Here is a 15,039-nt window from a genome sequence, read left to right as displayed (position 1 = left end):
TAAACTTAGAACTTGTGTTGGAATATTAATTCAGAAGTGTGTTCTGGAACAGTCGAATTTATTTTGCTAAACATTTTGTTATTTCAGCCCCATGACACATCATCGGTATGATTTTTAAAGCCAATTCTTTTACTCCAACAATTCATAGCCATACAGCACAAAAACAGGCCCTTCAACCCAACTTATCTATGCTGATTGTCATTACTAATAATTATAATGAACAACCAAGGATAGCATATTTGTAACTTCCATGTGAAATGTTGTGGTATTTAAGTTGGAGTAAATGAAATTATTAATACAGCAATTGTCAATTTAGTATCACACACATTTCCAGATTAAGTATAATTTCCATGCCAAATGTGCATACTGCAGCAATGTGAAATATTTCCATCCCTCCTCATCTCCCTTAGTCAGGTTGCCAATTTAGCCCAAGTTTTATATTTACTATGACTGTGACCATTGGAAGCTTAATAACCTCTACTTATTTCAGGTTATAGCCTTGTAGAAAGAATGATTTTCATTTCACCAGTCAGGGTTTGATTTGTACTCAAGGGCTATGAGTGAAATGCTAAAATCTAACATCGGTTATGTCAGTCATTCAGTTAGGTCTCAGTTTTGCAATATTGGAAATAGAGTTCAAAAAAACAATTTGGACAAAATGGTTATTTGCTTTAAAACTTCAATTCATGGTTTACAAAGAAGTTGTAGGAAGAAATCTGAAATCTATTGCCTCCTGCAATAGGCAGCATCTTGAATTTTCTGTGCATTTCACAACAAGGCAGAAACAGATGATACCTGATAGTAAAACTTCCCATTCATCCATTATTTAAAGAGACAGTAACTTGTGTAATATTCATTGAGACAATATTTTACTGGTGCTAATCAGGGATGGAAATATTAATTTTAAAAGAAAAACCCACCCCAGTGCTAACGAGTTCAAGTACTCAGTTATAAAACTCATTTTTCCTACTACTTTTTCCATCCCCTCACTTGCAGACCCTGCAGGTTGATGCAGCATGCGTTACTGTAGCCCTGCAGGTTGATGCAGCATGCGTTACTGTTAGCGATGCCAGTGATTGAAACCTCCCACTAAGTCATTTCTGCTTCAGCCCATGGAAAATTGCTTGGCAAACATAAATGTTCAGTTATATTTAAGGAGATAAACTTTAATGAAATCATTTAACAAGTGATAAAATATATAATTTCAGTGCTCAAGTTCTAAATTAGTGCTTGAGAGACATTAATTATTTTGAGTACTGATGTAAACAAGCCCAACCCTTTTGATAGCAATAGTCATAAGAGATTCATTCTAAATTTGAAACAAAGTCTAAATTTCTTTTATTAAAATAAAGTTTTATTTCTAACTCTTCTTGTACTTTTCTCCCAAAAATACTTCTGATGGCAGTGCAGTTTGATTCCATGGTCAGTAATTTCTCTCCAGTAGTTCAGATAAGTGCAGGAGATAAAAGATGATTATTAGCAAATTATTTTAATATGAAGCTCATCCTATCGGAGGCCAACCAAGCAACAATTGATTACAGCAAGCTTTGAATCATAGTAACCAGTCTCTCATCCAGGAGTCACAAGATCCAATGTGTAAATTTAATTTAATGATCTCAATAACTTGGCGTTTAGGGTGAATCCAGGATTAAATGTATGACCACTGTCCTCTGATTCAGTAGTACAGTACATAGTACAATTATTTGCTAAGCCATTAGATAGCAAAATTTAAAACTGAAATGAAGATTGTTGTTTCTTTCAAACAATACAGAATGCATAAAGAATCTGAAGTGTACCAAATTAATTCCATTGTTTTTCTTCACTGTAGTATCAGTATACAGCTGAGGAATATCAGGCAATCCAGTGCGCATTGCAAAGGCGCTTAGGCCCAGAATACATTAGTCAACGTCCAGCCGGTGGAGGGCAAAAGGTAAATTGAAACATTATTTTCTGAAATGAAGTTGTTGTGTCTTCTAAGTTTAAAAATGTTGCTAATGACAGAGGATCTTTCTCCTCCATTTTCCTCTGATCTCATCTTCACCCCACCCCATCCCTCCCCCATCACAAAGTCATTCTTTGCCACGTTTTCACTATCCCTTCTGGTGTTTGGCAAGGCAGAGGATACTCGCAAAACATTAATCAAAGTAGAGATGATAAAGGTATGAGAACTGATGCATTGAAAAGGTTAGTTTTGCTTAAGGTAGATAAGTCTCTTGGTTTGGATAGCTTGGATACCAAGTTGCTGAGGGAAATTGGAGCGGAGATAGTGAGCAGGCTTGCCATAATCATCTAATCTTCCCTAGATTTGGGGTAGCATGAGAGGATTGGAAGGGGGTAAATTGAAGAAGGGATAACTGAAACATTAATCAGGGAAAAATATAATAGGCATTTCATGAGGTTGAAGCCAATTAAGGATAGCCAGCACAGATTGGTAATGGACAAATTGTCTTTAACAAATGTAATTGAAACATTTTTTGAAGTAATAGAAGGTTGATTAACAGTTTGAAGTGTTTCACAAAATACCACATAAAAGACTGGTTAGCAAAATTGAGACTTGTGGAATGGAAAGTTTATTGACGTATGCACAGCTGCAATGAAAAACTTACTTGCAGCAGCATCACAGGCACAGAGCATCATATAAGCAGCATTCACAAGAAAAACATCAAACAAATTATACTCAATTTTTACAAGAAAGAACACAATTAGAACAAAAACAAAGTCCATTTTAGTGCAAAGTGATCAAAGTGGTCATAGTATTGCGAAACTGTAGTGATTAGGGTTGTGCCAGTTGGTTCAAGAACTGAGTGGTCGAAGGGAAGTAGCTGTTCTTGAACCTGGTAGTGTGGGTCAGTCTCAGTTTGAAATGAAAATGTAGTTTAGGGAAAGAAAATAGCAAGTTGTGATAAGATAGTTGTTTTCAGACTGGGAGATTGGGAGATAGCAATGTACTCTCAGGCCGAGTGTAAATGTCCCTTCAGTGCAAGTAATTGCTTCCTTAAATAAGAGTTCAAAATGGTAAGCATAACTCCAGATGTGTTGTTGCTAAAATCCTCTATAGTTGTATCAAAATTTCCCCACTTTGATACCCTATCACCTTTGATGGAAGGCCAACTTTACATTCGCCTTCCTATTAGTTGTACCTGCTTGTTAATCAAGCTTCATAAGAGAACACCAGATCCCTTTGTAGTTTCAAACAAAATTTAACTTCTTTTTCCCCTACCAAATGGATAATTTTGCTACTCTCTTATTATACTCCATCTGCCAATCTTTTTCCCATGGATTCTCAAGGAACATAAAGCCTTGTGCTATCAAGTATGTATTTTCAATAATTGAAAACTCTGCACAACTTGCACTTACTCAAATTGACTTCATGTGAGATGAGATGAAATATCTTTATTAATCATTTGTACATTGAAACACACAGTGAAATGCATCTTTTGTGTAGAGTGTTCTGGGGGCAGCCTGCAAGTGTCGCCACACTTCCAGCACCAACATAGCATGCCCACAACTTCCTAACCTGTACGTCTTTGGAATGTGCAAGGAAACCAAAGCACCTGGAGGAAACCTATGCAGACACGGGGAGAACGTACAAACTCCTTACAGACAGCGGCGGGTTGAGTGCTCCTGTTTACGAATGATCCAATTTCTAGTATAGGTATTTGATTCCAGGTATTTAGGTTTTGGAACTCAAGAATCTGGATACAGTCAGACAGAATTATTCTTTCAAAAGCTTGGCTTGTATGTGTCTGCAGTTTTTTGCACTTGCCACCAGATGTCGCTTGAAGTAATTGGCATCCTTCACAGAATCAGCACTCTGTTAGAACTATGAAAGAATGATTTTGAACGTAATCCTCATCCCTTCTATTGCTGTTTATTTGTCTTCCACCTCACCCCCACTTTATACCTAATTTCCCCCTTGACACTTTTTTTCATATTCATGCTTAATATTTTTAATTTCTCTTCCCAGGGCACCAATGCTCAAGACAAGAGGGCATGGCTTTAAGGTTATGGGTGGGAGGTTCAGGGGAGATGTCAGGGGGAGGTTTTTCACCCAGAGAGTGGTTGGTGCATGGAATGCACTGCCTGGGGTGGTGGTGGAGGCAGAAACATTGGACAGGTTCAAGAGTTTGTTGGATAGGCATATGGAGGAATGTGAGATAGAGGGATATGCGGGAGGAAAGGGTTAGATAGTGTGAGGGTGGTTTGATGGACAGCACAACATGGTGGGCCGAAGGGCCTGTTTTGTGCTGTATGGTTCTATGGTTCTCTTGCATATTTGGCCTCCAGTTCCCTGTCAAATCATTGCACTGTTCACTGTCAGGGTCTTGCTGTTCTGTTCACCAGCCAGTCTTACTTTCTCTTTCCTCCATTTGGCATTTTCCCCCAAATTCTGCTTGTCCTGGCCTGTCATTTTGCACAAATATTTCTGGCCCACTTCATTCTTGTGTTCCAGAATCTAAATGCCTGGAATCCAAATTCCTGTACTTAGAAATTGTATCACTCCTAAACAGGAATGCTAAACTTGCACTGCTAGCCCATGTCAATATATGCTTGGAATGTCTTTGATCTGAAATGTAAACTCTGATTTTCTTCCCACAAATGTGACCTGACCTGCTGAGTATTTCTGGCATTTTCTGCTTGAATATGCCAGCACAGGTTGGGTGCAGTTCTCTTCATCATCTCTATGAAAATGCATACTTGAATGTGTTTTATATTCTTTGTTATTGCATGATTCCCTTTGATTAGCAGCACAATTGCATTTCATCTGCCCACTTACTCATCTGATATTTGACATCAGGTCTTAAAGAGCACTTCTGCACTAAACGACCATAAGTGTATTTATGTGTGAGCCTTTGCTGAAATGGGTCCACAGGAGGCTGTGGAAGGGTAGGTAGAATGCTACATGCCTCATGCATCACGGTCATTGACCTTTATGGGCAGACATGGTAGTGTAGCGGTTAGCGTAACGCTATTACAGCGCCAGTGACCCGGGTTCAATTCTGGCCACTGTCTGCAAGGAGTTTGTACGTTCTCCCAGTGTCTGTGTGGGTTTCCTCTGGGTGCTCCCGTTTCCTCCCACATTCTAAAAAGACGTACGGGCTAGGAAGTTGTGGGTGTGCTATGTTGGCGCCGGAAGTGTGGCGACACTTGTGGGCTGCCCCCCCAGAACACTGTACGCAAAAGATGCATTTCACCCTGTTTCGATGTACATGTGACTAATAAAGATATCTTATCTCTTATACCTTAGTGGAACAGTAGGAGAAGCAGAGCCTTGTCCTCTTGAGGCTGGGCTACAAGAAGAGCCCGTTGCAGTGGAATCACAAATGTGGCAACCAAATAATCAAAGTCAGAACCAATTCCCTTATCTGGGAACAATGTGGGAAGAAATTCCATGAATTGTCAAGGTTGGAGCTTTGATCTAGAAATTAGTTTACAAAACCAAGAGGTGGCCCTGGAACAGACCACTGTAGCATTTACCCATCCTACGACTCATGAGCAGTCGCTCAGGATCGCAGATAACTTGCCTCCAGTCAGTTTTGTGGTTTTTAAGATCGCGCTTAACTCATTCACGTATAAACACTATCCTAATATGACACCTTTACTTCACCTCTTGCTGCCTCAGGTTTTCTTTACAGCTGAGACACCACATCACATACAGTCATAATAACTGAACTATGGCAATCATATCTACATTGCACTTTGATATTAGCTTTCCCTCTTCATCTTGCAGAATAGGACAGCCCACAACTTGCCCATGCCAATAGATGGAAGGAGACCATTCCATTTCCAAAGACCCACTAGGCTAGAGGAGCAACTCCTTGTGGGAACCAGTTGATACATCTGCTGAAATGTGGATACCAATGCATGTTGCAAGTATTTGAGTGGAAACAAATCCTTCAGCATGCTTCCTCCCCCATAGTAATGTATGTTCTGACTACTTAGATCTACATTATCCTGTGAATTGTTAGGAAGAATCTCTCATAGTGAGGCATATCCCTGCACTTTTCCCAATACAACTTATCTGGCCTAGGACAAAAAAGACCCAATGGCCACAATTTTTAAAATCAGTGGCGAGCACTGCCAGATCTCCACTGCTTTTAAATATAAATTCAAGCTTCCTTTCAGTCAAAGTGATCCTCCTTGTGGTGACTTCACTGGGAAGAAACTGACAAGTATCTTCAATAAGAACTGTACGTAACCTTGCAGCTGCTGCCCCATACAAAACTCATAGGGGATATCCTCTTCCCCACTTACGTTTCCTGAAACAGCCACCCAATTTCCAATGATGGAGACCTGGGCCAGTCGAGAGCTGAATTCCTTGAGCACTCCATTTGTTTCACAGTCACTGCTGCTAATCTCCATTTCATTCAAACTTGACTCGAAGCAATCTTCCCAATGAAACTGCTGAATTCCTTCCTGTGAGGCAGTAGCTATATTGTATGCAATCCCCCCAATGTTTGCAGCCCTAGCCCCTGGGTTTTTCTGCCCTGCCTCTGACATCTGACCCATAGTTCCAACTCATGCACTACAGAAGAACTAAGTGACGATAACTGGAGAAATAGCAGTACACCTCATCTGACAGTTATCGTGGTCTCTCAAGTCTCTACTCAGCACAACTGATTGCAGAAGTAAGAGTTGAGTGGCTGAGCAGACCTTTGAACAGAACAGCTGTAGTGAATAGATCACATGGTTCTCCATGAGTAGCCAATAATGTTTCTAAACCAGAAAAATGTGATTATTTTAGCTGCAAACACTCTAATTGCATGTTGTTTGACAGATGACATCACTCTGCACATCATGCATGCCAAATGTCTGAAGCATACTAGAGTGTATGGTGACTGAAATTACTAACTTGGAATTTTGTGAGCTGAGCAATTTGCCCCATGTTACTGCATTTTTCATGTTTTGCACCCAAGGGCACTGAAATTCAATTGTGTGGTACTAGAAAAACACTGTTCCTCTCAGTCCAACATCTAGGCCTTTTTCATTTAAACCCATTTATCCTTTAACATCCTTCACCATCTCCTTCCAAATATTTGAGATGATGTTTCAGAGATAATATATATTTAGCTGTAGAAATAGTGGCACCTAAAACAAAATATGGGAAGTCATGACTAACCTCCTTAAGCCTTCAGTAAAGCCTCAGCTAGAGCACTGTGTTCAATCCTGAGCTCTACATTTTAGAAAAGATACTTAGGCTTTGGAGTGGTCACAGAAGATATTATTCAGAATGACAGAAATGATGATGTGCTTCATTTACGAGGAGATATTGGAAAAGTATGCAATACTCTCCATAGTGCAGAAGGTCATGGAAGACCCAATATTTAAAGCTACGAATGGTTTGAAGAGGCAAGAAAGGAGAAACCTTTTTTGTCCCCGAGCAAAGGAAGGGTTTGGTAAGCAGTGATCAATTTAAAATAAATGGTTAAAGAATGAGAGAGGAATTCAAAATTCTTTTTACATGTACAAATTACCTGAAAGAATGTTGGAATCGTATTTATTACAAACTTTCAGAAAGGGTTGGACATGTACTTGAGGAAGGCTACTTTGCAGCATTGTGGTCAAATATGGATTAACTGGCCCCCAACTCGTGTTGTCCCTCTTGGCAACCAGAAACCCATTCTCTTCATAACTTTACAACATCCCTTCCTGTTTGCATGCCTCTCTACCACTTTTGTCCAGACGACCTGTGAAGGAATTATTCCTATTCTCAGCTGTACAACAAAAAAAACAGCCTATGTATCCTTGCTCTTTTGCTTGCTAAAGCAACCTCAACCTCGTAGGACTCTGACCAACGCAAAAATCCTTCATTCATATGCAATTTTTCCCACTTCTTTACAAGTCAAGTGTAAATATTTTCGCAGTGCCACTAATATGTACTCTAATTGCTCTATTATCAGGTATGCTATATCGAGGGTCACAGAGTTGTTAACCTAGCTAATGAACTCTTTGGATATAATGGATGGTCCCATTCCATCACACAGCAAAATGTTGGTAAGTAAGATTAATTTAGTTGTGGCTGTTGCCAAAGTGAATATTCAGGAGCTGAGGCATTATCGACTTCAGGAAGCTGTTCATACCAGAATTATGGAAATGTGTTGTTTCCCAGCAGAGTTACAGAATGAATTATTTAGCTAAAGTTCAAATGTAATTTCGGGTTTGCTAGATCTGACATCGCATTCTAACTTCACCAGGAAATGCACTATCCAGTAAACATTTCAATTATTGTGACATAACAATTAGAACCAAATTGCTGGTTTTATGGATGTAACGAGAAATCTGTGCCTGTTTTTGATTTAATTTAGTTGTATGATTTTTCTTTTGTTTCAGACTTTGTGGATCTCATTAATGGAAAATTTTATGTGGGTGTCAGTGCATTTGTAAAGGTCCAACTCAAGGTATCAATGGTTCTTGTTAAAATGCTGGTCTGTCTATGGGACATAAAGCAAGAAAATTAACTTTATACTAATCTTGGTTTTAATTATATTGGGTGTAATACCGTAAATATTGCATGCATCTCAATAGTATGATATTTTGTTTGACCTGCAGGATGGATGTTTTCATGAAGATGTTGGTTATGGAGTGAGTGAGGGACTGAAATCCAAGGCAATGTCCCTAGAGAAGGCCAGGAAGGAAGCAGTTACTGATGGACTAAAGCGATCTCTGAAGTATTTAGTAATTGTTTCCTTAATTTTTGTATAGCAAAAGTGGAAGAAACCTGGCAACTCATATTTTATGTTATGTTTAAAGTAAAGCTACTGTTGTCCATGAAACTGAGGACCTTTAGTATTATAACATGTGGCCTAGTATAACCTGTTCAATTCCAGAGAAGACAAAAATGGCGAAAGTGGCAACAAAAGCTGTCAGAGTTAGTAAGTGATAAGATAAGATCTTTATTAGTCACATGTACATCAAAACACACAGTGAAATGCATCTTTTGCGTAGTGTTCTGGGGGGGCAGCCCGCAAGTGTCGCCACACTTCCGGCACCAACATAGCATGCCCACAACTTCCTAACCTGTACGTCTTTGAAATTGGGAGGAAACCCACGTAGACATGGGGAGAACGTACAAACTCCTTACAGACAGCAGCGGGAATTGAACCCGGATCGCTGGCACTGTAAAGCATTACGCTAACTGCTACGGCAAAAACTGATGAATCGTGATTCAGTGAGATTAGATAAACACGCTTTGCCCTCAGGAAACTGGTTTAATTGGCCAAATGTTAAATAGAATATTTAATTAATGAATTATTAAATTTTAAACAAGGCGAATGGGACTAGCTTAAATGGGCATCTTGGTCAGCATAGACGAGTTGGGCCAAAGGGCCTGTTTCTGTGCTGTATGACTCTTAATTTATCAAGTATCAAATCATGAATGGGGAAAGTGAGAGTCAGGGATGGATGTTCAACATCTAGCATTTAACATCCCATTAAAATTTTGTAATTTCTGAACATAATTCCTCTACTTGGAGCTCATTGGTCCATTAGTTACCTTATTATTAACCTCTACTGTTGACAGACTGAATAATTGACCACAGAATAATGATCAGTTGAAAAATATGCACAGTAATTCAATGGAAAATTAGTAGTTCAGTAGGTTGGTCTAGTAGCAGTGTAACTGTCAGAATCCTCACATTAAATTTTTCATTTCAGATCCTTTGGCAATGCTTTGGGTAATTGTATTCTGGATAAAGAGTATCTTCGAATGGTTAATAAACTACCCCGGCAGGTGAGGAGTTATTTGAAACACCTATTGTAAGAGAATTGCTGTGTGGGAGTGCAGAACTGTGATAGGGATGATGCTGCAAATGGGCTAAAACTGGCCACCATTTGAGCCACCTGTGCTTGCTGCTGACATGCATACTAACTACACACTTGTTACTTGTGGTCCAGCAGTGTGAACTGTCTGCCCAAAGCAATCCCGATCCAAAATGTGGTAAATCATAGTGCTGTCATGTTGCTGTGGTGGATGGGCGAGGATAGAACTCGAGCTGCCTGTGAACAACTGGAAGAAGCTGACAGCTGACTAACAACTACCTCCAGATTTTGCTAGCTGTGAAATCTGTCAAGAATTATGAATGTTTCTGAACGACCCTGACCTTCAGAAATATTTAGAAAACTATTTATAACGTGTAATTGTTTAAATTTAAAAAAAACATTTTAAACAAGTAAAGGCATCAAAACAATCTTATTTAACACAAGAAGTGTTAATTCCCTTATCCCTTACACCACTTCTATCCATTGGTCTAACCTGGCACAAGTTCAGTAGGCAGATTCTCCAGCCAAACAGCAAGGGGAATTCAATATTCATATTTCTGCTTCTAGACTCAAGTCAAAAGGTAGTCAGAGAATCACCAGCAAAACTTGACCAGCAAGTTTAGGGCTTCGGCATCACCCGGGATGTCTAGTTCCACATAGAGCCACTAGCATTTGCCAGCAAGCACTGACGAATGTTGTTTAACTGTTGTTTTCTTCAAATATGGAGACTTAGTTAGTTTCCTTGTTAACCATCTGCATTTCATTGCCCTAGCAGACAGAATCAATTTTAAATAGGCTGAAATCGAAGAATATTTAGGTGGGAAAGATTGAATTCAGGGCAGGTTTTCTCTTCCTGCATCATGGCTTACTTGATCCCTCTAAGTCCAGTAATCAAGTCAGTGGGTCAGTCTCTTCCATATAATACCGTACCTCAATCTAATTAAACAAGTAGTGTGCACACATAATCATTCTTGTTTACTAAACTATGTAACAGCAGGTCAACTTTCCTCCTTTGTTAAAGTTGCTAATAGTCTAGTTTGAGGTTGGATTTTTAAATGATAATATTTTATTCTTTGCTCTCCGCTTAATTTTTGAATGACTTAAGGATCAGTTTTTGTAATTAGCCTGTTTGTTATATCTCTTCTCCCCTTTTGAAATATACCAGATAGGTTAAGTTGTTTTTGTTTACCATTCTCCTTAGCTGTGAAACACGTTGGAATTTTGTCCAGGCTCAGGATGACTGCCTGTAGTTTCCTTACACCCAAACTTGTTTCATTTTCAACAAGGTATCACCAGCAAGGCTAGCATTTATTGTTCTTTCCTAAATGTTCCTGAGACAATGGTAGGGCACTACGTTGAATTACTGCAGGCAGTCTGCTCAAGGTGCTCCCACAGTGCTGTTGAGTAGGGGATTCAGAGCTTTACACCGTGATATTGGTGGACTGGCGATATAATTCTGATTAAGGATGGTATGCGACTTGGAGAGGAACCAGTAGGTGGTGGAGTGCCTATGCACTGCCAGCCCTTGTTCTTCTTGGTGGTGGAGGTCAAGGATTTGGGAGGGTATGTTACGGTAGTCTGGGTGAGTAACTGCATGTGGCAGATGATGCACGCTGCAGTTGCTGTGTGCCAGTGGTGAAGGGAGTGAATGTTTAGGGTAGTTGATGGGATGTCTATCAAGCAGGCTGCTTTGTCCTGGATGTTGTTGAACTTCTTGAGTGTTGGCAGCACTCTTCCAGGCAAGTGGAGAGTATTCCATCACACTCCTGATTGGTGCATTATAATAGAAGGACCTTGGGGTGTCAGTGGGTGATTCTCCCACCACAGGATTCTCGGTCTCTATCCTGCTCTTGGTATCTATGTGGCTAGTCCATCCAAGTTTTTGCTCAACCGATATTGATGGTGGGGCACTGGGAGGTGCTCTGCCCAGCAGGGCCAACTGAGTGTAATTAGGATATCAACTGCTGAGGATGTTGGCCTGGAAGAAAATGCTGATATTTGTTTATATTGCCAGTGGATATGGACAATTTTGCAAAGATTACACTGGTGGAATCTCACCAGTGCTTTGCATTGTCTGCAGTAGAAAGTCTCAAAAGCATACGGGAAGGCAGGGATTGCTGCTGCCCAATAAACTGAGTTGTGTAGAGTTTGAGATTATGATCTGTAAATGCTATTTTCCTCAACCTCCCAAAGGCTGTGCTGGTGCACTGAAGGTAATGGTAAATTCCAAAAATGCTGGAAGTACCAGCACGTCAGGCTGCATCTATGGGAAGAGAAACAGGGTTTCTTCTCCCCCGCAGTTTAACAAGCTTTTTGTCTCTTTCTCAGTTCTAATGAAGGGTCTTATCTCAAACAGTTTAATATTTTTTTTTTAAAAATGTTTTGATGAAGGGTCATCAACCTGAAAAGTTGACTCTTTCTCTTCCTACAGAGATGGCCTGACCTACTTAGTGTTTCTGGCACTTTGGTTCTGTGGATGTTTGGCAGCTTTTTCTTATTTTCACTTAATAGTAAATTCCCTTGGCTCCAAGGTGGCTCCCAAGATAAAGTTTTCCAGGGTCTTGTTGTGGACCTTCAATGTTGGCAGGAAGTGTTGTGTAGTGGGAGCAGGTTGGTCAACCTGTTTTATGATGTTACAGACAAGATGCAAGCTCTCATGTTTTGTTGCCCAGGTTGACAATGACTTGGAGCTGGCCTCCAGATGCATACAAACACATGTTATCTACATATTGTAGCTCTATGATTGAATGTGGGGTGACCTTATTTCTGGAGAGGGGGTAGTGTTGTTCAAACTGTTTCCCAACAGTCATGCAGGTTACTTGTATTTCAGCTGGAAGCTAGCTGAAAGTGAGGTGCAGAATTGAGGTAAGCATGGGGTGATGATGCAGCCTTGCATGACACCAGTCTGTACTGAGTTTGATCTGTTAATGGCTCATATGCCTCAAATACAAGGAGAATGCTGCACAGTCCCCCTCCACTGAAAGGGAAAGTGAAATTGGAAAAGGCTGATGGAGCAGTTGCTACCACTGGGTTGTGCTGTGAAGATCATGACATTGTCCCTCTAGCTGGAGAGAATCAGAACAATATAGCACAGTACAAGCCTATTGGCCCACAATGCTGTGCTGACCTATACAAGCCTATTCTGTGATCAATCTACTCTCCTGCACAGTCCATAACCCTCCATTTTTCTTGTATCTATGTGCCTATCTAAGAGTCTTTTAAATGTCCCTATTGTATTAGCCTCTACCACCACCCCTGGCAATGCATTCCAGGCATCCACCACTCTTAAACCTACCTCTGACAGCTCCCCTAAAAGCTTTCCTTCTCTGACCTTTAACTAGTGTCCTCTGGTATTGGCCATTGCTGCCCTGGGGAAAAGGTATTGGCTGTCCACTATTTATGCTTCTCTATCTTATACACCTAAGTCACCTCTCATCCTGCATCACTCCAAAGAGAAAAGCCCTAGCTCACTCAACCTTGCCTCAAGACAGGTTCTCTAATCCAGGCAGCATCCTGGTAAATCTCCTCTGCATCCTCTAAACCTTCCACATCCTTCCTATAGTGAGGCAACCAGAACTGAACAATACTCCAAGTGTGGTCTAACCACAGTTTTATAGAGCTGCAACATTACCTCACGGCTCTTGAACTCAATCCCCCAATTAATGAAGGTCATCACACCATATGCCTTCTTAACCACCCTATCAGTTTGCGAGGCAACTTTGAGTTCTATGGACTTGGACCCTAGGATCCCCCTATTCATCCACCCTGTTAAGAATCCTGCCATTAACCTTGTTCTCCACCTTCAAATTTGATCTTCCAAAGATTACCACTTGTCTGAATTGAACTCCATCTGCCACTTCTCTGCCAAATGCTGCATCCTGTCAATATCCTGTTGTAACCTACGACAACCTTCTATACTATCCACAGAACCTCCAACTTTCATGTCATCTGCAAACTTACTAACCCATCCCTCCACTTCCTCATCCAAGTCATATAAATAAAAAAAAATCAAAGAGCAGGGGTCCCAGAATAGATCCCTGTGGAACACCACTAGTCAAACCTCCAGGCAGAATACTCACCATCTACCTTCTGTGGGCAAGCCAATTTAAGAATCCACACAGCCAAGTCTCCATGGATCCCCTGCCTCATGACTTTCTGGATGAGCCTACCATGGGGAACCTTGTCAAACACCTTACTAAAGTACATATACACCACATCCACTGCTCTGCCTTCTTCAATTAGTTTCATCACCTCCTTGAAAAACTCAATTAAGCTCCTGAGGCACAACCTACCCCTCAAAGCCTTGCTGATTATCCCTAATAAGACTATGCTTCTCCAAATCAACCCTGTCCCCAAGAATCCTATCCAATAGTTTGCCCTCTGCTGATGCAAGACTCACTGATCTATAATTCCTAGGATTATCCCTATTACCTTTCTTGAACAAGGGAACAACATTTGCCATCCTCCAATCCTCTGGTACCACTGTGGCCAGGGAGGACACAAGTATCATCAACACCCCAGCAATCTCTTCCCTTGCTTCCAGTAGTAACCTGGGGTATATCCCATCCAGTCCTGGGGACTTACCTATCCCAATGCTTTTCAGAAGCTCCAACACTGCCTTTTTCTTAACCTCAAGATGCACCAGCACATTACCCTGTTCTATGCTGACCTCACATTCAAAGCATCTCTCGCTAGTGAGCACTGGAGCAAAGTATTCATCAAGGACCTCCCCTACCTCCTCCAGGCACATGTTCACCTCCTTTATCCCTAAGCGGTCATACCCTCACCCTAGTTATCCTCCTGTTCTTCATGTACATGTAGAACACCTTGAGGTTTTCCTTAATCCTATTTGGCAAGGCCTTCTCATGTCCCCTTCTAGCTCTCCTAAGTCCCTTAAGCTCCTTCCTGGCTACCTTGCAATTCTCAAGATCCCCATCTGATTTTTGCATCCTAAATCATAAATATGCTTCATGCTTCCTCTTGACTAAATGTTTCACCTCTTGTCAACCATGGTTCCTTTACCCTACCATCCTTTCCTTGTCTCAGTGGGACAAACCTATCCAGAACTACATGCAAGTGTTCCCTAAACAGCCTCCACATTTCTGCAGTGCATTTCCCTGAGAGCATCTGTTCCCAATTTACGCTCCCAAGTTCTTGCCTAATACCATTGTAATTAGTCCTCCCCCAATTTAAAAACTTCCCCATAATGTCTGCTCCTATCCTTGTCCATGGTTATACTGAAGGTCAGGGAGTTGTGCCCGAAGTGCTTGCCCACCAAGA

At 40.8% G+C, this 15,039-nt stretch overlaps 1 protein-coding gene across 4 annotated transcripts in view; it reads left to right on the top strand.

Moving 5' to 3' along the window:
- rad52 (RAD52 homolog, DNA repair protein) overlaps nucleotides 1-15,039 on the top strand; it is a 31,109-nt gene that overhangs the window by 961 nt on the left and 15,109 nt on the right. For all 4 annotated transcript variants that reach the window (XM_052030472.1, XM_052030473.1, XM_052030471.1 and 1 more), the window contains exons 2-6: nucleotides 1,829-1,930; nucleotides 7,902-7,995; nucleotides 8,332-8,399; nucleotides 8,551-8,669; nucleotides 9,655-9,730. In XM_052030472.1, the coding sequence (XP_051886432.1) occupies nucleotides 1,829-1,930; nucleotides 7,902-7,995; nucleotides 8,332-8,399; nucleotides 8,551-8,669; nucleotides 9,655-9,730 (459 nt within the window). The remainder of the gene's footprint in view (nucleotides 1-1,828; nucleotides 1,931-7,901; nucleotides 7,996-8,331; nucleotides 8,400-8,550; nucleotides 8,670-9,654; nucleotides 9,731-15,039) is intronic.

The sequence above is a fragment of the Pristis pectinata genome, chromosome 15 (assembly GCF_009764475.1).
Source record: "Pristis pectinata isolate sPriPec2 chromosome 15, sPriPec2.1.pri, whole genome shotgun sequence".
In the NCBI taxonomy this organism is placed as follows: domain Eukaryota; kingdom Metazoa; phylum Chordata; class Chondrichthyes; order Rhinopristiformes; family Pristidae; genus Pristis; species Pristis pectinata.
Note: the sequence above shows the minus strand (reverse complement) of the source record. Positions and strands in the feature narration are given on the sequence as shown.